At 35.2% G+C, this 25,602-nt stretch overlaps 2 protein-coding genes across 3 annotated transcripts in view; both read right to left on the bottom strand.

Moving 5' to 3' along the window:
- Positions 1 to 25,602, bottom strand: part of LOC123677403 (protein artichoke) — a 294,809-nt gene that overhangs the window by 261,998 nt on the left and 7,209 nt on the right. The window contains exon 1 of one of the 2 annotated variants that reach the window (XM_045613907.1): positions 9,428 to 9,908. The exons of the other annotated variant lie outside the window; for it this stretch is intronic. The gene's annotated coding sequence lies outside the window, so the exon portion shown is untranslated. Of the gene's footprint in view, positions 1 to 9,427; positions 9,909 to 25,602 lie in introns of those variants that run through there. 2 annotated transcript variants of the gene reach the window in all.
- On the bottom strand, positions 138 to 17,780 carry LOC123673859 (jerky protein homolog-like). Its single transcript, XM_045608580.1, has 2 exons — positions 16,313 to 17,780; positions 138 to 313 (listed from the first exon to the last, which is right to left on the bottom strand). Exons 1-2 carry the CDS (start codon positions 17,778 to 17,780, stop codon positions 138 to 140), a joined length of 1,644 nt encoding a protein of 547 aa, XP_045464536.1.

Genomic DNA, 25,602 nt, shown 5'->3' with positions numbered 1-25,602 from the left:
TTAGGTGAGATGGTATAACCTTATCTAACACCTCTACCTTGATTTATTTTCTCGGTCGTTAGATCTTCATTTATTTTTACGTGGAAAGTCGCTTCATCGCATATATTTCTTATGAGAGCGGAGTACCTAGAGTCAATTCAAGCATCGCCTAAAGCTGTTGAAAATGCCCACCTCTCGACACTGTCAAAGGCTTTATAATAATCGACAAAAGCTAGATGTATCGGGATGTTATATTCAACTGTTTTTTCAACAACTGTTCGAATTGTTTGTAAGTGCTCGATGGTGGTGAATCCCTTCCGGAAGCCTGCCTGAACTACGGTCATAAAAAAAAATCAGAATGAGCATCTCAATCTAATCTCAACTAATTCGTCATCTGCAAATGAAACCTTATTGTGTGAGACCATTCCTGGCCGGAAATAAGGGACATGATATTACCTATACGACGCTGTAATTGAGGACGAGCGCTTGAAAAGACATCGATCCGGAGATTGCCCATGTATGATAGCCAAGTTCGCTCTCTTAATTACATTTCTCAATCATATCGCCTATTTCGCTTTATATCAATTATTGAATAACCGTCTCGATTGACTGATCCTCGGATGAAATTATACCCTCGAACCATTATATTAACTAACCTTAATTACCGGCCATCGGGGGCAGATCGATATACCTTCGTCTTCAACTTTGCTCCCAGATTAATATTCAACAACTTCATGCCATAAATTCCGCAGAAGCTTCCTCCTGCCCTCTGCTAAACAGTTACGTTCGCATCGATTCAGAGGTTATTCAATTGAATATCATTTATGATGACGTGTAGTGTATTGGCGGCGTGACTTATGGGGTGGGTTTATACACAGGTTGCTTAATTCGAAGAGAGATTGCTTGATTGATTTTCGAGCGTTAACATCTCGATTCGCGAGGCGTTATATGCGTTTATCGCAATTTTTTTTCAGATGTAATTACCTTGTATGATTGGAAATGGTAGATTCTCGATTCTTCCATCAAATTTGCGAAGTGAATAGCTTTTTTATGACATTAATGGCACTGTTAATTCAATAATCAACCAAAAGAAAATTCAAAATAACTCTTCTTTTGCTTGATTATTAAATTTGTCATTTTTAGAATTGGAATATATTCCAAGACAAAAAAAAATAAATATATCATATAGATATATTATTGTGAAGGATTAGACACAAAGTTGTCAAATTATTTGATTTATATTAAATATCCTTCAACAAGTAGACTCATTAAACTTTTATAATTTGATGTAATCATTTATTGATTAGAGAGTCAGTACCAACCAATAAATTTTAAATTCCTGAAATTGTTTATTCAATGGTAAATGTCGATTTGTATATGTATTTCAAAAAAAACAACAAGAAAGAAATCTATGACTACCTTCAGTAATGGTTTTTTCTGTGAATCCTCACTAGAGTAACCGGTACGTTTAGTTAGTCTGTAGTTTCTAGCTTGCAGTTTTGATGGAGTGATATACACGTGGTGAGTTTGCGAATTTAATAATTTTCGTTGAACTATAAGGCACTGATGAGGAAAAATTGTATTATTAAATACAAAAATTCCGAAACGTACGTCTGTCTTTATGTTGATGTAGTTGTTCAATTAGTTAACCGTTTACTTAATTGATACTTTTTTAGTTATTTTGAATTTTCTTTTGGTTGATTATTAAATTTGTCATTTTCAGAATTGGAATATATTCCAAGACAAAAATAAACTGAATATATCATATAGATATATTATTGTGAAGGATTAGACACAATGTTGTCAAATTATTTGATTTATACTAAATATCCTTCTCTAAGTAGACTCATTAAATTTTTATAACCTAGTTTTTTACTCAAAACTGATAAAATTACATGTTCAGCTGTAATTTGAGTATTGGTTGATGTCTACAAAAGATGGTTTTGTCTTCTGAGCATTGTCGGAACCAAAGTTCATATACACTCTTCTTCCTATTTTTAAGGCGTAGGAGCCCGCTGCATAGCACCACCCCCTTTGTTACTGTAGATGTCTTTCTGTCATGTAGATGTCATCCTGTAGATGTATCACCCAATGAATGTAATTTTCACTGAGCGTTTTCTTCATCGAATGAAAAGTGACAAACCAATCGATCTACCAATTTTTTGTGAGCTTAATCTTGACTCCAATCGACGAGGAAAAACGGCGAGACAAATATATCACGATCAAGCTCCAAAAACGACTCGAGACCCGACTAAATGAATTTCCTGATTGACTGATGGACGGAAGAAAATGGTTATAAAACCTCGGGGGTGGAAAATAAGGAAGATTAAGTTCGGATGTAGAGGATTTCCTATCATCCTTTACTTCACGACAGCTCATGTTTGGATTAGGCAGATAAAACTAATGTGAGAAGTCAATAAACTTTTTTTTTTCTAATGGAAACAACTTGTCCTATATATTCGTATATAGTCCTATAGGTATATATTCATTTGAAGAAAATACAAATCAATTATTAACTTCAAACAATAAAGCATGTTTAGATGAAATCTTAGTATTAGCAGATGAAATGTAAACGGGGCATAATACATTTCAACGTATGATAGATACAAAAGCAAAAATAGAAACCTCAGCGAAAACCATGTCTCTCCGTATAGGTGTACCCAGTAATTGGTTTGTATTTGTTTACAGAATGAGCTGACATATTTATATTGAAGAGCTATTATTTTTCCAAAAAAATTCATCCCTACTTTTTACCAAAAGTTGACTACATATATATTTTGATTCAATCTGACAATGAAAGAGAAAAGAACCATGAAGGTGTAATAAATGTTATAGTATGAACATGAAAAGTCCTAATTCTATTCAAAATACTACAAATTATTATAGGAATATTGAAACCTAGAACCTTCTCTGAAGGATCAACGATTAAAATTTTGATGGAAATATTACAAGAACTCCATTCTGAACGCCAAATTACCTTGTGGATTCCATTAGATAAAAGGAAAGTATTGATCCATGAAGGTTTATGTGACTTCAATCTGGCACTTCTAGTAGTAGAAATGAAATTTATGCTAAGTTTCTTTAATGTAAACAGTCTACGAATATGAGTCGGAGGTATATTTGCAATAGCACTGATAACCAATGTAAATGTTTAGATCTAGTAGTGGACCTGATAATTCTCATAGAAACTGTACATCATCATTTTTACGAAAATCGTATTCAGCAGCAGAAAAAAACAAGGCCAAAGCTGCCTTATGGTGGCATCACCACCTCAAAAAAAACCAGCTAATTTTTTAAGAATATTATTCGTGGACTTCAATTCCATACGCAAATCTCGGGACCTCGAAATTCGAAAAAAAATCAAGTCCAACTCCAACATCTTTGGGAGTATAATAATGATTCAAGTGGGAATTATTGAAAGTTACTTTCAATTTTCTATATTCTTCTGGATTATTCAAATGAAAACAGAAAACTCCTGTTTTATTCGAAATAAAAAAATAAATAAAAAATTATCCATAATTTTTAGAACTTCATTTGAAGTAGTCTAAATAATTCCGAAATCAAAATGACGAAACAATAAAACCTCAGACCATAATAACTTCAGATTAACTGCTACGAGTATAGCTATATTGAATTTGAGTATTTTTCGAAATATTCCATTTTTCCCGCTGCAAAGTTCGTTTCAATGATGTAAAAAATCCGAAATATCTAGCGATAAATTATTGAAATGAGATGGTTTATGAAAAAATTAGGAAAGCACTGACGTACGAACATAGACGCACTTCTTCAAATTAGTGTTAATTCAATTTTCAAGCGGTTGCGTCCAGACCAGATCGCTCTATCATTTCACCACAATGTCTGTAATTGGGGAGATTGGTTGCAAATGATGAGGATCGATTCACTGATGAGAATCTGTCCTGAAACTCCATTTTGTCCGACCGTCCGGTCGTTAATAGTGTCCAACGGAAATTTTCAGGGTAGGTTACTAAACCTAGTAACCTACATATAATACAGTATAATTTGCAAAATCTAACAAAGGCTTTAATAATATGACTTTTAATGTTGCTAGATCAATATTAGAGCTCATTTTTATCAAAAAAGGGAATATAAATCGAGAGAAGTACATATATCCAATATTTATCGCCAACGAAATTGTGGTAACTTATTTAGCACCTCATTTGTATTATACAAAAGGTATGGAGAAACTGTGTTTCTTCTGTTTTTCCCAATCCAATATAATAGCTCATTTACAAGGTTCAAGTCTTATGTGTGCAGGTTTCCAGGGATAAAAATGTACATTATGAAAATGGAAAAGAGACATAATAGATATTCAGGATAAGTAATAAGCCTCAAAGTATTAACAGCTGAATTTTATTCCTATTATTCTTAAAAAAATATTACGTGATTTCTGAAGACGTCCTTAAGTGATGAGGGGATGGCGTTTCCTCGACAACGTCCCAAAGGACGCTGATATTCGTGTAAGACTGGATTTAGTGTCAGAGATGTCGAAAACATATTACGAAGAAAAATATCTTCTATTTTGTGAATGCGGTCGAGGTATAATGGATAAGTGCTCAGTTCAACAAGTATTCGAACGGATATTCTCTCTTTTTAAGTTAGAGGATTTGCAGAATATGAAATTTGGTTATTAGGTTGAATGGAACGAACACAAAAATATCAATATTTTGAATTTGTGCATGCAAAAACATTGATAAGGTATCGTATAATTGCAACATTTTTTTCGCTAAATTTCTATATATCAGATTACACTGAAATTCTATTTTTCTGAAATCGATAAAGAAAGTCTACTTCCCCGAATCAAAAAACGCTAATATAGTATTCTGATCAGCCTCTATTATGCAAGGAACTTTCCTGGTACGGCAGAATTACTTTCGCTGTATATTCCATTCGAATTTATCCCCCATTAATTTTTCATTTAGATACACTTCGTATATTGGGTGAATCCACGCTGAAAGCTAACTCACGTGAAGAGTATACATTTATATATTATATTATTATATACGTGTTTAAACATACACTGTGTCCGTAAAGTATGGAATAAATTCATTTTTAGCTAAACAGACCATTTCAAGCAATAATCCTGAAACACGTCGATTTCTTATTTTAATTTACCGTATTTTAAAATAATAATCTAATATACAGAGCGAATTACTTTCGAGTAATGACGTCACCGTAATTTTTTTTAAATGGAACACACTCATTCTGTCTCAATTTTCCGATTACTGTAGCTTGGTTGATTCCAAAAATGTATTCATTGTTGATACCAATTGGTACAGGGTGGACAAAAATACAATAGTCTTGTGTGTGTGCTCATAAAGTAACGCGTAACATTCTTTATTAGTTAAATTAACAATACTATCAAAAATACTTATTGTCTAGCGGCAATTTGTTTGAATGTAACACCCTGTAATTTGTTACATTTTCAGATTAATAAAAATGTATAAAAATAAGAAATAATTTCTTTCATATTCTGTCTGCTAGACCACAAGTACCAAACATGTTTGGAAACAGCTCATTTTTATTAATCTTAAAATGTAACAAACTACAGGTTGTTACATCCAAACCTCATAAAGTAACACGTAACATTCTTTATTAGTTAAATTAACAATATTATCAAAAATACTTATTGTCTAGCGGCAATTGGTTTGAATGTAACAACCTGTAGTTTGTTACATTTTAAGATTGATAAAAATGAGCTGTTTCCAAACATGTTTGGTACTTGTGGTCTAGCAGACAGAATATGAAAGAAATTATTTCTTATTTTTATACATTTTTATTAATCTTAAAATGTAAGAAACTACAGGTTGTTACATTCAAACCAATTGCCGCTAGACAATAAGTATTTCTGATAATATTGTTAATTTAACTAATAAAGAATGTTACGCGTTACTTTATGAGCACACACAAAACTATTGTATGTTTGTCTAACCTGCACCAATTGGAATCAACATGTGATACATTTCTGGAATCAGCTCAGCTAGAGTAATCGGAAAATTGAGACAAAATAGAGGTGTTCTATTTAAAAAATGTTTTCGACGTCATTACTCGGAAGTAGTTCACCCTGTATATCAGATTATTATTTTAATATACGGTGAATTTAAATGAACAATCAACGTGTTTCAGGATTATTTCTTAAAAGAGTCTGTTTAGCTGAAAATGAATAGGTTCCATACTTTACGGACAAAGTCTATATCTGTTTCTAATTAGTCGTTCTGAATTATTTCATATTATTATTAGCATGTCACATGGTGTGAACTATCAATGAAAATATTTATTCCGAATTTCAGTTGAATATCCCGTGAAGTGTAAATACTATAAGAGAAAAACTTGAAAAATTCTAACTTTAACACGCTGTACCTCAAAATCCAATGAGAATCGTATTAAAACATTTTTGAATTATTTTCACTCGTAATTGACGCTCCTGGAAATTGGGCCGTTCCTTCCGACTCACCCTCTTTATAACATCAAAATATCCTGTGCTTCAATCCTTGATTCTTAGAGGTGACAACGTAGCATATATTCATTCTTCGGTTTTTTTTTTAGAGTTCCATTCAGCTTGAGTACAAATTTTTTGAATTTCACAGATCATTTTATTATGATTACTCAAAGATATTAGGCGTACTTTCATTTTTCAAAATTTTTAAAAATTCATTCACAAACATACAACTAACATTTTAAGAGTAGAATTCCTCGAATTCCTGATATTTTTATGGAGTGTAATTCTTATAATGAAAACAATGGAATATGTGGGTAGAATTTTGTATTCGAAGAAAAGCATATCGAAAAAATAAATAAAAAGAAACCATTTGAGATCTATCACTGAAAATGAAATTTTTGTATAGATTTTCAACCAAGACGAATCGGAAAAATGATGGCGGGCAAAAGTGTTATTTTAAGGAAATCTTCTATTGAATAGAATAGAATGTAATGAATGTGGGTAGCCATACACATGATTTTTTTATTTTCATGAATAACTTCTGCCAGACATTCTACTACAGTTGAATTAATGTAATTAACACTTAACTGAGAGGTGAGAATTTAATAAGAACGTATGAATTGAAGACATCTGCAATCGTACATAATTAAATGATTGATAGGATCTTAATGCTTCCCATTCACCTCCTTAGTAATGATTATTCTTCCTCAAATGTAAGCCCCCTCTGCTACCGATATACCTATTTCATGCCGAATTCATTATGGGAGGTGATGTCTTTCAACTCGAGTTAAACGAACTGTTTTGAATGGACCGTTTACGCGAAGAGACTTAATAAAACAAGAACTGGTAAATTCGAACTTTACGAGTGCGAAACTTGGAACAATTTTGTAGTTGTTTGTTTCTGCATTGGAGAATTCGAGGAATATCTTCGGCAGGTGCTGCTGATGCGTAATGGAGTGTTGAAGCGTAATCTTCGAATTTGTTCGTTTGCGAATTGAAATATTCAATAAATGAAAGAGGATTAAAAGTTGGCATCTTTGAATAGGAACAAAGTTTCATTGTTATTTTTTTTATAAACGATTTTATTGAATGTATCAGTTCAAGAAGACTCTGCCTCGTGGATGACCTAAGGCTTCTTCTTTCATCAGAAATGTCCTGGATTGCAGTTCAGAACCATTTGATGCTTGTTCGAGAGTGGAGCGATTAAAATATTAAGGGTACAACTTTGCTTACGCCGTTTTGCAATATATGGCTGTAACGCTAAATGGTAGATCATAGATGTCATATAATGAGTTAAGGTATTTATAACGCCATCGAAATATAAGTCGATTTTTGTTTGCATCATGAAGTTATTCTCGATTAAACATGTCAGCTTACGAGCCAAATTTTTGTCATTTGCGGGAGGTTTCAATGTTCTGCTTCCATATAAATAAATCTGCGGCTGAGGCTCATAAAATGCTCTAAAATACCTATGGTGAGGCCGAAATTAGTGAAAGAACGTGCCGAAAATGGTTTCAACGCTTCAAGAATAGTGATTTTGACGTTGAAAACCAGCATGGCGGTGGAAGAGAGAAGGTTTTCGAAGATGCATAATTGGAGAGATAACTTGATCAAGACTCGTGTCGAACGCAACAAGAATTGGCAGGATCATTGGGAGTAACGCAACAAGGCATTTCAAGACGCCTGAAAGTCAGGGGAATGATTCAGAAATAGGAAAATTGGGTGCAGTGCGAGTTGAAGCCGATAGATGTTAAACGGCGTTTGTTTGCTTGTGATCAGCTGCTTGCAAGGCAAAGACGGAAGCTATTTCTGCATCGCATTGAGACTAGAGACGAAGAATGGGTTCATCACGATAATCCCAAGCGCAGAAAATCATGGGGGTATCCCGGCCATGCATTCACGTTGACGGCCAAACCGAATATTCACGGTTCCAATGTCATGCTCAAGTATTTGGTGGTACCAGCTCGGCGTATTGTATGAGTTGTTAAAACCGACTGAAACAATCACAGACGATCGTTATCGAACGCAATTAATGAGTTTGAGCAGAGAATTGAAAGACAAACGGCTGCAATACAACGAGAGACATGATTACATTCTACTCTTGAAAAACTTCGATTCGACTTTTTTTCTGCAATTTATAGACAATACGCTTCTTTTCACTTGTGCATTCATATGCAAATAGAGTATATCAATAAATATACTTAATCATTCAAATATTATAAAACACAATAATTGATACTGTAATAACCTATACCGTCTATCTCTACTTCTATCAGCCTATAGTTTCAAGTTCCTATTTATAAATCAACAAAGTTGCGTGGCTGTGTCACAATGAAATGAAATATTTCTATCATTCAGCATTGAGAAATAGTTTTTATTGTTCCTAGAAAACATGGTATGTATTTGCAGACAATTACACGTAAGGGGTCGTTACGTATACATATACGTTTGTGGCTGAAAATGCAAAGTTTCCACAGAAAATATCGATTTCTTCATATCCTGTACGAACTTCCAGCATTAAGAATTTTCCAGGTGGGTTGTTTCTTATCCCACGTAATGAAGGCATTAAGCAAGACGAATCACCATAGAAAGAGCTAATAATCCTCAGAAAACCATTAAAACACGCTTGAACCATTCGCGGAACATTTCGAGATTGACCGAAAAAAAAAAGATCTATTCACAGAAATATTTCGAGACAAAAGGTTCTCATTACTGTCGTACCTCCCGGTGAATCAAAAGACAGGAAGATTGGTAGAGAGCGGTTTGACACATCGCTAATGCTCCTGTTCCTCAGAAAGGGAGTCTAGTTTAATGAGGACCTATTCCTTACCTTTCCATGAACTACACAAGAAGTCTACCTATATTACGTTCTCGTTTTCTGAAGCTGAATTTGATTCGAGTGATGGAAAACTGAGCTAAAATGTAATTTCGAATTTTAATACAACCCGTGGTATTTTTAGAAACTCTACATAAAGATGTATAATGACTTACGGTTTTTCTATGCTGTTGTGACCTTAAAATCTTGAGAGCCCTCATTCTATGTTTGGAAATCGCACTTGTGAACCTTCAGGCACGTCAGTTTGGACAGAAATAAAAACGGGAATCTCTAGGAGACATTTGGAATTCAAAAGGGAACCGAAAGCGTTGACGTTAATGGAAGTCTCCAATAAATGTCACGAACTGACAAGTTACATTTTAACACCCTAACATGTCTCATCTAATTATTCATTTAGGAACGTGATGTGAGACAGTGATGCTAAATTTCGCATAGGTTTGTTGAACATTATAACTCTCAGAGAATGTTCAGAATTTCGGTCAAGTAATACGAAATAAATCTCGCCAAATTTTTTCAGAAGAAAAGTGATGTGAATGAAATATCCGGTATAAAATCTGTCAAGACTGACCTGAGAATCACTGAGTCGAAATTTTGTCGCTAAATTGGCACTAAATTCCTATATACTCAAGAAAATTTGTAGCTTCATTTGACACTTAGTTACAGTTCTTGATTCATTGAATGTCAACTCACACACATTATACAAATCAAATTTTGTGGGCTGTAGAGTTGGAAATAATATATCGAAGAAAATCAGAAAGATAGATAAAACACAATGGATTGTGAACAATTTCGGCCAAAAAACCCTATGACAAATATATCGAATAACCAACGTATCTGCCTGATATGGCTCCAGCAGACTTTTTTCTCTTTTCTCTTCATTTAGTGCCATACTGTTTCAACTTGATACCAATATACTTTCAGCTACTTCATAACATGTAAATTATTAGAGCACATCCGATTTGAGTTCTTGATTTTTCATGATGCTCTCAGATAACTGAGATGAAGATTAAATCGAAAGAAACGACGACTTTTCGTTATGAGATTTCACTTCTTTTCGCCAATTGCTGAATATAATAGGTATGCCTAAATGAGCTAGCTATATTTCACCATGACGCAATTGTTTTCGGTTGGTTTATCTAGATGAGGAGTTCTATTGATAAGATTATCCAAATATTAGACATAAATATTCAAATAATTATGGTTCATTGGTTCATACATATACAAATTTTATTCTAACCTAATATAAAGGGTGTTTTTTTCGAGGTATATAACTTTAAGTTGGCATTACTGTTCAAGATGGCGACCGATTCAACAGCAGTCAAGTGAATTATTCTCTGTTAGGTTTGGCAATTCATCAGATTCAGCCAAACGATCATCAAGTAAGGCGTAGATTCGTCGTATCATTTTATGATCTTCTTTTACTGTTGATGCTTTGGTAGTGGTTTCGGTTCCAATATTTCGAAAACTTCAGGCGCTCTGTGAGCTACTATCACAAAGCTTTGTGAAAAAATGTCATAAAAATGACTTAATAACCATAAATCGATAAAACCGAATGTAGAATTGGGCATAGTGATCGTAAGCTGGTGTTCAGTCATTTGAATAGTTCTATTTCATCTATGAATGCTACTAAATTTTTTATTTTTTGGAATCCACTTTGAGAACAATGAGAAATATTGAAATGATCTAATAGTAATATTACACCAAGTATTTCCAAGGTTTTTAAATGAAATAAAACAGCAAAACAGACCAGAATACATATTCATAAGTCAAAAATATCGAAATAGACATAGTAAATTGAAAACATAAAAAATACATCTTCTATATAATGTGTCGAAGAGCTCACTATTCTTATCAGCTTATTAATATTGAATCATGGAAAATATAGAACAAAATATCACATTTTATACCAAACTAGGATTATTAAGCAACTAATTGGGTTCCGCTGAAAACATTTGGCATTCAAGAGTAGTTATTTAATTTCGAATTCAGAATCGTAGGTATTTTCCATATGTTCAATGTGTAAACATCGGCGTCCGAATAATTCGGAAGCGAAGGTAGTATTTTTTTTCGTCTTTGTGGAATGCCTAATGATTATATCCCTCTTTCAATTAGGAATTCTTTTAATATTGGTTGAGCTGCAATGTGTTATTTATTTGCGGGCAGTTGAGTAAAGGCGGTTTGGAGATTTTCATTATAGGGAATGTTGACAATGAAAAATGAAATAAGAAAAGGCGGCCACCAAACTGGGCCGAATTAGCGAACCCCAAATAGGGGCGCCTGAAACGGTCGCTTCACTGTTTCACGCCGACCCTGATTTGTTCTTTTATGGACTTCCACTGTCAGGAATTGTATTACATATTTCATATGTCTCATACATAACATAATTCTCTTCTGTAAGATTTTCGCCAATTGAAATACAGTTGCGCGGAGTTTTCTCATCATTCTTGAAGAATTGAACGCCAGAGTTTCAAAGTTTCGAGCATCTTCCGACATAAACAAAAGTACCAAAGCCGTGAAAAGTGTTAAAAATGAAAGACAGCCCCGGTGCGACTGTAAATTTGCAGGAAAAAAAAATTCCACTCGACTAACTTCAGGTTGGAAAATAGATAGACACAGAAGCCAGCTTCTTCATCAGTTTAAATCTACGACGAATCACCCAGTTATATATCACCGGAACTGACCATTTGTAACGGATCTCCACTTAGGTCCTTGCAGCAAAAAGAGGGCCCCAAAATACTTCGGAAATATTTTCTCTTGCGCGTCTCGATCCCCGTTGATTTATGTTTTCGGAGTTCACAATGATGCCAAATCGATTTTCTCGTTTTAATCGCGGTGTAATGGAAAAGACGTTGTTAACAGAACAGGAAAGACCAAGAGGACATGATGCATTGTTTAAACTATTTTCAAGAGACAGAAATTCAAGCCATTGAAATATACAAACATTCAAATGGCATGAAAAGAAGAGAAGAAACACAAGTATTCCATAGAGTCTGGTTACCAGCATTAGATTGCACTAAAACTGGACACTTATGACAGGTTCAGAAATGAACCATTATGTTCTGCTCCAAGAAAGTATAGATACCGCATCTGGACAAAATTTATATTCAGGAAGGATAAGATTAAATTGACCAGAATAAGACAATTGAAATGAAGAAGAAGATGAAGAAGAAATTCCAATTCAAAAAACACCAACAGAAATCAACGAAGTCATCAATAAATTGAAAAACATAAAATCTCCAGGTTAAGACAAAATAAAAAGTCTCATATTACAGAAGATGCCCAGCAAACGAGAAGCAGCGCTATCGAATATATGCAACGGAGTAATGAGAACAAACAAAACTCTATCAAATAAGATGGAAAACTCAAGAAGATATTGTGTTCAATAAGCCAGGGAAAGATTGACAATTATTCCCGCGAAACTACAGGCCAATAAGCCTACTGTCAGCAACAGTTGAGAGATTATTGCAATAAGTCCAATAATGCAACAGAAGCACTGAATTTGAATATTTCAGGTTTAAAAAAGATTACTCCCCAGAATTACAACAACTGAGTTTTTCCGAATAAAATATTATATTACTGAAGGATTTCAGAACAAAGAAGCCACATGACTATTGCTATTAGATGTTGAGAGAGCCTTTGACCAAGTCTGGTACGAAGGTCTAGACAGGCTATAACATCAAAACCTGCAGAATAATAGGAAACTATATAAGACACAGACATTTTTACGTTTTCACGGCCAAATAGATGACGAAATATCTACCAACAAATAAGTAGAAGCAGGAGTGCTCCAAGATTCAGTTATAGGACTTCGACTTTACAATACACATACGACATCCCAAAAAAACAAGAAATCTGTTACCTCTATATACAGATGACTTTTTCTTCTCCTTCTTCTCAGACAGTTCCAACTAACTCATATGCTTTTCCCCAACAGAGCGAAGCTGGGATACAGATGACTAAAGCCGACAGAAATATGTCAATAGACGTCTAAGAATACTCCGTGGTTTTGAAACCATCTGGTTTCTGTCAGAAAAGGAGCACAAACTATTTCCATTGTTCTGAAACCTTTTTGTGGTATAGGCAAATGTACCTACAAGAAAGATTTTCAGGAGGAGGAAAAAACCGAAGGAAAAACAATTTGGCGGAATCTTCCTGGTTTGTACCATCACAAAAAGTTTCTACGAAACTTTGACACTGCGAGATCCAAGAAGTATCTGGTTCTCAGCAAGAATATACTACACCTCCTCACTAGATTCCTAACAGGGCATTGCGGCTTAGGAAACACTTCGGGAGAATAAGATTAGCAGAAAATGACGAGTGTAGATTCTGTGCGGAGGAGGAAGAAACTCCGGTTCACCTGGTGACGGAATGCCTCACCATCACTAGCCTACGCTAAATCTGCTTTGAACAAGAAACTTGTGGAAGAGAGGAGTTAACCTCCTTGAAGCCACCTCAGATATTGGAGTTCATTAGAACTCTGGAACTGGAAGGCGAGTTGTAGATCACGTTATGGCGAGAAAAGCTCTGTTGGGGGACACAATAGACCGTAAGGTTGCAGTGGAACCGAACCTCCTTAATCAAATCTCAATTAAAAAAAATCTCAGAATAGATCTAGAAGGGTAAAACTGGGGAATGAAGTCAAGTATCTAGATAGATATTAGATTTACATCGAAAAACCATATAATACGCAGTAGGTAAAACAAAGTCAGCAATGAGCAGACTTATAGGAAGAGGGACCAAAGGAACCAAAATACGAAACTGAGAATGGCCAACACCTCATCAGCAACATTGGGATATAAAGCCATATCAAGAAGAAACTAGTGACAGAAAATAAGAGCTTCAGTGAATAAGACGTTGTTCGTATTCTTACGAACCAACAAATCTACAAATACTTATGATGGGAACCTACCAACAACAAAAACTCACGACATAAATTGTCATTAAGTTACAAATAAAAATTTCAAAAGATTAATAGGCAAATAGATGCCCTGAACCTTAAAAACATCAGGTTAGGTTTAGTTCGGTAGGTTTAGTTCGGTAGGTCATGTTCTTCAAATATGGAGCCCCACAGTGGTCTATTTTTAATAAGGTAGTTCGTCCATGAGGCTCCCTCTGCTTAAATGACATTCAATTCAAACGTAAAGTGAGGAACCAACTAGACTCAAACACTCGAAAATTTCAAATTTTGTCAAGTCATTAGAATAAAGCTTGAAAAACTCTGAAAAATTATTTCCGAGATTCGAACCTGCAAGCAATCTGACCAAACCTTCTACCGAAGCGGTCACTGAAGGCGGAATCCCTCTGCTATCACGTCGAATGAGCTCATTTACACTACTTCGGAAATATTTTCTTTTGTACGTCTCGATGCCCGTTGATTTATGTTGCCCGAGTTCACAAGCAATATCGATTTTCCTGCTCTAAGCGGGTTGTAATGGAAAAAACGTTGCGAACAGAAACACGAAAGACGATGAGGACACGACACATTGACTAAACTATGAAATTGGATTTTCTATTATATCTGCCTGAGGGGATTTCTTGGTTGTTATTCCCTGTGTAGTCCTGATGCTGAAAGTGTTGGGCTAAATTGTTTTTGTCTGTTATTTCATTAAACGGTGAGCCAATTTCACCACTTGATGCGGGGGTTTATTATCGCAAGGATCTCGGGTTCCGTCTGGGGAGTTTTTCACATGGAGGAGCAAGGACTACCAACTTTTATTCCAGCACATCCTGGAGTTTATACGTGCTTTCAGACTCAGACTAGCCCTCAGTCATCTTTTTTTCGTACATGTTGAGCTGAAGTTTTTGCTTTCGAGTATATCGATGGTGAAGCAGAAAATTCCGAATTCAAAATTTCCGCTGTTAAACTGTATTTCAGATTATCATAAACATTTCTTGTTTCGTGTCTCTTAAAAATTGAGCAAAAAGGCCATTCAAATCTGTTTCAGAAAAAAATAGGGCTATAAATTCACCCAAATCTGGGTTATTCAGGAATTTTGAGCAAGGAGTGTTCTCGAATGATTGTGTTCAACTGAGTGATAAAAGATTCGAGGTCTTCCGTGTACTGGTACCTCCCGAAGAAAATTTACTAGATAGGTTTTTGAAATTTTCAGTGGGATTTTAGAAAATACCCATCTATCCAATAGGACTGAACTTTAGGAATTAGTTAGAGATGTTGGTTTATGTCTGAAATTAATTGTAATCGCATAATATTTTGATGGCTAACAGACAATTGTTTAATTCCGGAAAAAGTACCCCCCCGACCAGGAGTCGAACCTGCAACCTCCGAATCACAACTCCAGCGCTCTCACCAACACTCGTCTAAATGTTGAATTGAATTGGTCCTATTATCGATCCCTGCGGCACTCCAGCTTCTATCTTTTTCACCTCTGAAAAGTTCCGTTAACTTTTTCGTCAAATTTTCTGTGTTCTAGGTAAGATGTTATCAGTTTGGTTTGTCCGCCTTGATCATCTTATGAAAATATGAGTCTGTCGAGCCCTACTCGAAGGCCTGGGATACGTCAAGTAGTATTACTGCGGATTTGAATTCTTTTTAGTTTTCTTTAAATATCGGCTCCGTTATTCTGGTTAGTTGTATTCTTTCTCCATCATGTCCGCTTCTGAATCCATGTTGTTCTTCAAAAATGATTGATTCCTCTTCCATAATTGTCTCAAATCTTTCTATTACAGTAGAACCTCGATCATCCGGCCTAATGGAGGGGAAACGGTTCCCGGATAATCGAAAAACACGGACAATCGAAATTTCTCAAAATACTCACAACTATGAAAATTGAAAAAATTTTTGGGATAATATTATTTATTGAGCAACAGAATCAATAGAATCTTAACATCATATAAAAATATAAAATGAAAAACAAATCATTGCATTGCATATTATTGCATATATTATTTGAAAAAGTCTGTAATTTTTGTCTGTCTTTTTTTATTATTCATCTTGAGACAAATGTGAGCCCGAATTTTCCTCAAGTGGAGGACATCAATATAATCAGTATCATTTTCCTGCTCTAAGTAGTGCATCAGACCATTTGCGAATCTCAACGCGTCTTCGGCAGAAACAGTGTTTTCCTGCGTGGAAAATTCTTCAACACTTTCATCGTCTGTATCCATACAGTGGTTAGGTTGGGAGAAATTTGATGCGATTTCTGAATCTTCCAGTATCTGATAACCAGGTTCATTCAAATCCGAATTTAGCCATTCCTCAACATCATCGACTGAAACATTTTCGAATTCTACCAAATTTTGTAAGCCATTCAAAAGTTGCGCTGGTAATATTGCATTCTCTTCAGATCCAATAATTTCATTCAAGTCATCTTTTAAAGAAGGCCACAAATTGAACCAAGATCTTTGCAAAGTCACAGTTGGAATGTCATTCCAGCTTTCCGCTGCCGCGAAAATAGCGTCCTTTATCTTCCAATTTTTCCAGAATTCTTTCAGACTGCAATCAGATTCCAATAGCAACCGTAACATTATTTTCCTGAAACGTCGCTTGCATGCCTCTATTACACCCTGGTCCATTGGCTGCAACAATGAGGTCACATTTGGTGGAAGATAACGTACAAAAATTTGTCCATCTTCAGTTTCTAACTCATTTTCATTTGGATGTGATGGAGCATTGTCTAATAGGAGCATTGCCTTTTGCGGCAAATTTTTAGATCTTAAGTGGGCTCTAACCGAAGGAACAAAATCATCAAAAAACCATTTTTTGAATATTTCTCGATTCATCCATGCCTTAGGGTGGTTTTGGTATCTGACAGGAAAATTTTTCATTTCTGTTCCTTTGAATGATCTAGGAGTTTTCGATTTACCAATGCATAACAACTGTAATTTGTGGTTTCCACTGGCATTGGAGCAAGGCATTAATGTTATCCTCTCCTTACTACACTTATGACCAGGCGCAGATTTTTCGTTTTGCATTGCAAGTGTTTTAGATGGTAATGATTTCCAAAACAGTCCGGTCTCGTCCGCATTATAAACTTGTTCCGAACTTAAATCATAACGTTCTATTAAACGCTTAAATTCGGCAAGGAATAATTCTGCTGCTCCATTGTCTGCACTCAATTTTTCACCCTGAATATCGAGTTGTCGTATGCCATGACGTTTTTTGAATCGAAGTAACCATCCTTGTGAAGCTTGAAAAGGTTTTTCAATTTTCATTTCCGTGTGGAACCATTTTGCCTTGTCTAATAGTAATGGTCCTGATATTGGATGGCCCTCCACTCGCTTTTGTTGGAACCATTCATACACTGCATTATCCAATTCCTCAAAATTTGGTTTTTTAGTCGTTTTACGAGACATCGTTCCCTTGAGGGAATCGGACCTCGAAGCGAAATGCAGAAGTTTATCTTTCTGTTTTAAGATATCACGAACTGTCTGCAATCCAATGTTGTGTGAATTTGCCAAAAATGGAATATTATGGCCTTTTTCACGTTCTTCAATCAGTTGTAATTTTTCCTCAATGGTCAAAACTACCTTCTTCCTCTTTGAATTCATGTTCGTATCAGATCGTTGTCTACAGCAGAATTCTAGACTTGACTATTGCACACATATATTCATAATGTTTCCTGCCGACAGAAGCACACGTTACGTTGATGTACTTCCCCCGACGCCCGATTATTACTATGGCGCATGCGTAATGAATTGAATGCCGGATAATCGAGTGGATGTCTGCTCGTGGGAACGGATCAGTGAAAATGTCGACGAGCACGGATTACAGAGTAAAACGGATAATAGGAGAACGGATAATCGAGGTTCTACTGTATTGTTTTCTATCAGCTTACTAAAGCTTGATAGAAAGCTTATAGATCCGTAGTTGTTGGGGTCTTTTTTGAATACTTCTGCAATGATCTTTTTCCTCTCTTGTTATTTCGTGTTTAGAAATTGTTGCATGGAAAATTCATAGAATAACGTTCTGGAGAGGGCTGAATTTAGAATCGAGAGACAAGAAAGCCATACCGATTGTTTTTCCATTTTTCTAAGTCTCTAATACAAGGCGTCGAAGAGAATGAGCGAGAAGTATAGAACGTGATTGTGTGAAAACTGGATTAATAGTGGGTGTTCTTGGAAGGACATAATACATGAATGAAAAAATAATGAAACACTTTCGACCAATTTCCATCAACGAGAAGTGACATATTGTTCCAAGCGATATTGCCTGCCCATTAATAATTTCTATTATGGTCTTGTGGGTGTGTAACATTTCGAACGTAGAAGAATGACCCATGCGTTCCTTAAATATAATTACTATAAATACTTATGGTCGATTTTCGTGAGGTATAATTATAGCAATCCATTCATGGTGAATGCTTTCCGCAGTGAATATTAATTTTCCAAATGGCTGATCGTTGAACTGATGCAGTCATTTGGGTGTGTTGAAAGAAAGAAATATTCATTCTGTATATTATATTCCTATACAACACGAATAAGATAAAAAAAAATCGAATTGGTCGTCACGAAAATGTCGCTTGATTCTTCACAATATTTTACCGAATGATATCAGTTTATATTTCATGGAAGATGAATCTTAAGAATACTTCGCCTTTTTTTCAAAACAGTGAAACTTTTCATGTAAATTCTCAAGAAATTTTCCCTTTCTTATCAAAATGAGAACTCGCATTCTACTATTAGCTTTTCCAATTATATTTAGAAAATCTTAAACCTAGTAGAATTCGAGATCTCATTTTCGATAATGTTGTTGAAGCATCAATCTCTCTATGATCAAAAAGCACAATTCGCTGAACACAATTGACATGGGGATTGCAAAAAATTTTCACATTATTGCCACTAATTCAATTCAATTTATTCATCCTATCTTTCACACATTAATACATATATCATAATATGACTGACTATGTTGTAAACTTGTCTTACAGAAAAACGGAACTATCAAATGTTCATTTTTGACTTGTCTATTAAATAACAATGCTGTATCTTCGTCTTGTTTTTTTCTAGTTGGTTTATTATTACTTCATACATATATAAAGTTGTTGACTTTCCACAAACAGTTTTTCAGAATTATACATTTTCCCTACTTCCAAAATGATTTTTAATATGGATTTCTGAACTATTTCAACTTTTTCTAAACGAGTTACGCACATAACTCCTCAATAATTTCAAAATGTTACATTTTGAAATGATTATAGTCAACTTAGGCCGTTTCTACCGCGACTCCGGAGAAAAATTGATAATGGCTACTTCAATAATCTGATCCATAGTATGCGAAGGCCTTGTCAATCTGTGATTGATATTCGAGGTCATTCTCCTAACTGAACCTCATTTTTTAAATGTTTTGTGTGAACTGAACTTGTACTAAAAAAATTAAAAATAAATTTTCAAGTGAAACTGTGAAACCCATAAAGGTATTCCTTTTTTGCCTATTGGCAAAAAATAATTTGGATAAGTGAGTAAACATTTGGATTTCTCATATTCAAAATAATAGTGAAAAAATGAAAATATTTTTAACAGTCTCAAAATATCTGAACTTCCTTAACTTTTGTGGATCACTTTATCAACAGTGCTGTAATCCAACGGTCTTCTCACTCTTCGCTTCATTTTCTGTGAAAATATTTATCTTTGCTTTCGGTATAGGATTCAACCTCGGTCTCAACTTTAGAGACCGAGAGTTGACAGGAGAGTTAGAGACAGATGTACCAGGGACCATATCTGGAGAATATGAGTGGTCAAAAAGTTGCGAAATTCGTGTAGTTTCGTCATTAGCGATTCACGGCTTGACTTGATATTCAAGCTACTTGACTCAAGCTTGACTTGAAATAAACTCAAGTTCAAGTCAAGTAGTAGTTTTTCAATGTCAAGACTTAACATTGGAAAACTATGACTTGAACTTGAGTTGACTTCAAGTCAAGCTTGAATATCAAGTCAAGCCGTGAATCCCTAATCGCCATGGTTTTCATCGATTTGCGATAAGTAGCAAACAAGAACAAATGTCCAATATCTCGATCCAAAATGAACTTCTTCGAAGCTTGGTACAAACGAGAAAAAAAATTTGTATGGCGCCAACTGTCTTCAAGGCCCGAGATTAATCGAGTGACGTGTTAATAATGATCTAATCGAATATTTATATACAGGCGAAAATCAAGACGGACTATTGTGTTCGTTTTGTTGTTTGTTTCGAGATCACGCTTCGGGCTTTTCATCCTCCCGGCACTTCTACAAAAATCGCCCCTTTCAGTTCCTGATGAAAACGTGCCATGCTTCATTAAAATGGCCGAATTCAGATGGAAGTTAGGTGGTGACTGGGAAATCTCTCCTCCGAGTTTCACGGTTTCCTTTTGTGATTCTCCGCTGTGAGTTATATCCGCGATTGTTGGTCGACTTGTGCTCCAAGTTCCTCCAACTTATTTCCCCGGATCTGGGTAGCCGGATCGCTATTTCATCAGCGAGAGATGATTCGAGATTTTTTTCCTCACTAATAATAAAAAAAACTTTTTCACGTCGTAAGGTTTCAGCAGTCTTTTCAACGGATAAATGAATGGAAGCATCGACAAAAAAATTTCGAGAACAACGTTAGGCCTTTGCGCGTTTACTCCTGTGCTTTTTCGTTTATGATGAAAATTTTCTGGATATAAGAAGAGCCTCTTCAGTATTGTAGGGAGATATTATGAATATAAACTCGAATACAGGTACCTATAGTTCGTCCAATGTTATTTAAACATAAAAACTTTTTTCCAGATGTTCCCTTGATCTCATCCAGCATCATCACTCATGAACCATTGTATTGAACTGTGATGCCGATTCTTTCAGATAGTTCGAGACGTGGATGGTTTTTGTTGTTACATCGTTAATGCTACTATGTTATTCTACTGTGTTATAATTTGATTATTATATATTCTTCACCTGTAATATACTGCCTAGCAAGAAAAATAATGAACTATAATGACATAATCGTTACATTGAATTACATAGGCGTACAACTTTGATTTTTTTTTTATTTTATCGAGTATTTTCCGTATTCCACAAAAAATCTTTTTTTCACTGGTAGAACAGTCTTTAGGAAGCGAAATAAATTTCTTCAGAACTTCAGAAGACATATCATTACTGACTTTGATTGAATTTCCTTAAACGGCTCATAATAACTCCCCGAACCAGTTCTTTCGATGATATTATTGGATAATCGAAATATTCTGGCTTTTTTCAAGTGAAATTAGTTATTAGATTTAATCAAAGGGGTTCTGTTGCACTGCAACCTAATGATCCATTGTGGAATTCAGATACTAATACTATACGACTCATTATTATTGCTTATCAATTTTCCTTTTGTTTCAGTCATTCGATATCTCACATTCTATGTCGAATAATGAGGAAATCCATATAACGTGAATCAGTAGGTATTATCTTTCGCGCACTCATTCAGTCATGCACCAATCACACCCTATACATAATGTTTGGTATACATTCATAATTGAAAATTGAGAAGTGAAATGTACAGAAAACGGCACAGAGCAGTTTTTTTCAACAGGTCTCAGCACTGCTCAATACATAATGTTGTGAAACAACAACTTTTCTCACTATGCAAAATTGACAAAATGTAAAGTGAAAAGTTGGAAATTCGTTGGGATCAACAGGTTCCAGGTGTTACAAAAAGAAGTTCACAGTTGATCAGCTTTCTGTGAGAACGCAATGAACTGGAGAGGTACGGGGTCAAAAGATAGCCGTAGTCGCTATAGAACGATTTTCGAGAGGGGATCGCGCGGTTTGCGTGCTCCAATTTTCAAAAAGTGGTAAATATGCGACTATACTGCGAAGAAATTTCTTCAACATTTGAGATTTTCGTCACTTGAACGATGCGGCAAGAATTTCTTTCATTCGGAAATGGGTAAAAAACGAAGTAATGGCATGCCCCGTACGCCGTTTAGAAAAAATATTTCTGAATGATGCTTTTTTGAGTCAGTTATTTTCAAATTCACGCATAGTCGAGAATGAAAGCGAACGTGGAATGGGTTAATCGTTCGGTTCGTGATGATCCCTGTCTCTCCATTCGGAAGCGTGCAAGTGCTTTGAATATGCATTGATCATTGCTATATCGTATTTGCACAAAGATCAGAAGTTGCTCTAACCAAAGAACATGGTTCCAGCAGAAGGGACGAACACGTCCAATGTGTCGCTGCCACAAGTTCGCAAAATTTTTCCAGGCAAATTAATATCTAGGTGAGGTGACATTCATTACCATCCACAGTCCTTATTTGACTCCAATGGACCTTTATCTGTTGGGTTTCCTTGAATCTAAAGTTCACGTTGATGAATCAACTTACCTGGTTCAATGAATACAAAATATTCATCCATCACCTAGCATACTTGCCAAGACGTCATTATTGATTTTAGTGTTAGATTGAACGAGTGTCGTAAAAGCTAGGGTAGACCATTGGGTCGCATTACTTTCAATAAATACATTCCCAAATAGTCTTTTGTCATAATGAATAAACATTTTTGGACAAGTATAAACTTTTTGCAACAACTCGGGTGAAAGGTTCATCAAAATCAGTGAATACTAGTTCTATTTAAGTATATACGAGGCATCACCATCAACAATTGTATAAACTATTTGTCTCGATGATTCCATCTCTATGAAATCCCTAATTAGGAAATAATCAAAAACTGAATAAATTATTTGCAGAACCCCCAGTCAGGTTATTCTTATTGACAAACATAACTGCGGCATCCAAGATCTGAATATACCTCAAAAATTTCAAGTCTATTATTGTCTGCCAAATGTATTAACTTGTGGTACGATATTCTTCTTATTATTGGTCAACTAACTTTTCGAATTCCATTCGTGTAGATTGATATATCTTCTGTTATTGAAAGAATTTTGATAATCTTTGCATGTTTCCAAAACTATTTGGCGGATTTCAACCATGAACGAATAAAATTATCGCTCGCAGGCGTCGAAACTACTCCGAAAAATATAGTATTTGGGTATTTTCTTCGAAACGCTATCATTTCGAAGAGAATTGAATTCGACCATTATTTGTTAGTAAGTTGGCGATACTTAATAATATGAATCCATTTTTGTTATAAAATTTGCGGCATTTGGTCTTCATTTGTCAAACAAGAACGCTAAAAGGTAACAACCAATAACCCATCTGAAAATGAAAATTTATACTTACTGAGATTCTTTAATATACTATTACATCCCTTCGCGTTTAGGTCGACTTAGGAGATTGAATCCCGAATTGCATGTGAAAGCTCAATCTTTGGCGAAGCATGGAAATCAATAAACAGAAAATATCATAAAGCCTCAATGTTGTGACCCGAATAAAGTTCCATTGTGGGAATGATTTCATTGTTTTTGCTGAAAAGATAATTTCGAATATTAACTGAAAACTTTTGTGCATTAGAAAGCAATCATGTTGATGAGAATTTTCTTATCGATTATATTATTACCATGATTACCATAATTATGTTATATCCTTCGATATTAATTTGATCTGCAATCGATTGGTTTTGAATATACGTAGGCGTACAACTTTGCCTACGCCGTTTTATTCCAAAATTCGAGGCTTTATTGTGAAAAACTAGTTATACATTTATGATTCAATGTATTGTCCATCGCTGGCCACTACTTTATCCCATCTTTCGGACGCGTTGAAAAAACTGGTCATCTTTTGAATCGATTCAATTTTCCAATTCTTCATAAGACCGGAGGTCAGCCATGCCGTGTGCCATTGATCAAAACAAGTTATAGTCCGAGAGAAAAACGTCTGGAAAATACGGCGGGTGGGGTAGGACTTTACATTTCAACGTTTCCAAGTATATATTGACGGATTTCACAACAGGGGGTCGAGCATTGACATGCTGTAAAATCACTTTATCATGTCTCTCGTTATATTGCGACTGTTTGTCTTCCAATGCTCGGCTCAAACACATTAACTGCGTTCGATAACGATCGCCTGATTGTTTCAGTCGGTTTTAACAACTCATAGAACACTACGCCAAGTTGGTCCCAAAAAATACTGAGCATGACCTTGGAACCGTGAATATTTAGTTTTTGTCCTCGACCATTTTTCGATCCGATCCAAAAATCCCTTCCGTCTTTGCCTTGCAATCAGTTGTTCACAAGCAAACTAACGCCGTTCAACATCTCTCGGCTTCAACTCGTACGGCACCCAATTTCCTTGTTTTTGAATCTTGAATTTTGAATGGTTGAAATAGCTTGTTGCATCACTCCCAATGATCCTGCCAATTCTTGTTGCATTTCACATGAGTCTTGATCAAGTACTGCCTCCAATTCTGCATTTTCGAAAACCTTCTCTCTTTCACCGCCATACGTGTCTTTTACGTCTAAATCAAAATTCTTGAAGCTTTTAAACCACTCTCGGGAAGTTTTTTTCTTAACAGCGGCATCACTATAGGTATTTGAGAGCATTCGAAGTGACGAGAATTTGGACGTAAGCTGGCATGTTTTATCGAGAAAAACTTCATGATGCAGACACAAATGGACTTAAATTTCGATGGCGTTATGTTTACAAATACCTAAGCTTATTGTATTACATCTACGATCTATTTATCTCGACTACCACTTATCGCTTCAACCATCTATTGCAAAACGGCGGAAGCAAAGTTGTATACCTAATAATTATAATATGATTTAGTTTTGTGAAGCTTTGTAGCTCTGAACGAATGGTTTCAAAATCAATTCTTTTTTCGCGAATTTGAATTATCCTCTCCATCACACTTCTCTTAAATACTTCTTATCAGAACCTCTGTTCGAATCAACTCACCCTTATCTTGATCGTCTTAACTAATTATTTTCACAAAGTATTTTACCAAATTATGTTTTTATAACCATGGACATCGATGTTCAGCGTACTTCTGCCGACTAGTGTATCGAATTGATTTAATTGATAGAGAGAGGAATATCTATTGAATATTACATTTTATTATTCGTCTTCATGGTTAGTCGTAACCCCTACTTCTCTGTTCACATTTTTCCCTATAAATTGAATCAGCATATTTTTATAGCGGGGTATAATCTTTCCAAAGTTACTTATATCTGATATAGGAGGATTTTACAAGTTGAAAGTATTTTTATTTAGAGTTTATCCCGTTTCTTTGATTCTCTATTTGGACTATAGTTTATTTCAAAAGCTGATTATTTTATAATCGCTACAATTGTGCCCTTGGTGACCACAGAAATGTTTATGTACAAGTTGTGATTACTATTAGGTATTGTTGTTATCAGTTGATTATCTAGGTGAGGGGTTCTTAATGAAATGCTCCTGAAATTCAGCATGAACATTAGAGTGATCATTTCGGATACTCGAACCACATTTGAACAAAGTGGGATGTGTTTTTAGGG

Source organism: Harmonia axyridis, chromosome 1 (assembly GCF_914767665.1).
Source record: "Harmonia axyridis chromosome 1, icHarAxyr1.1, whole genome shotgun sequence".
Lineage (NCBI taxonomy): Eukaryota > Metazoa > Arthropoda > Insecta > Coleoptera > Coccinellidae > Harmonia > Harmonia axyridis.
This window is presented reverse-complemented; position numbering and strand designations above follow the sequence as displayed.

Excerpts from the sequence above, each read along its gene's own strand:
- LOC123673859 (XM_045608580.1), bottom strand. The coding sequence starts at position 17,780 with ATGAATTCAAAGAGGAAGAAGGTAGTTTTGACCATTGAGGAAAAATTA. Across the intron at positions 314-16,312 it reads CGCGTTGAGATTCGCAAATG|TTCAGGCAGGCTTCCGGAAG; the intron begins GTCTGATGCACT and ends TTATGACCGTAG.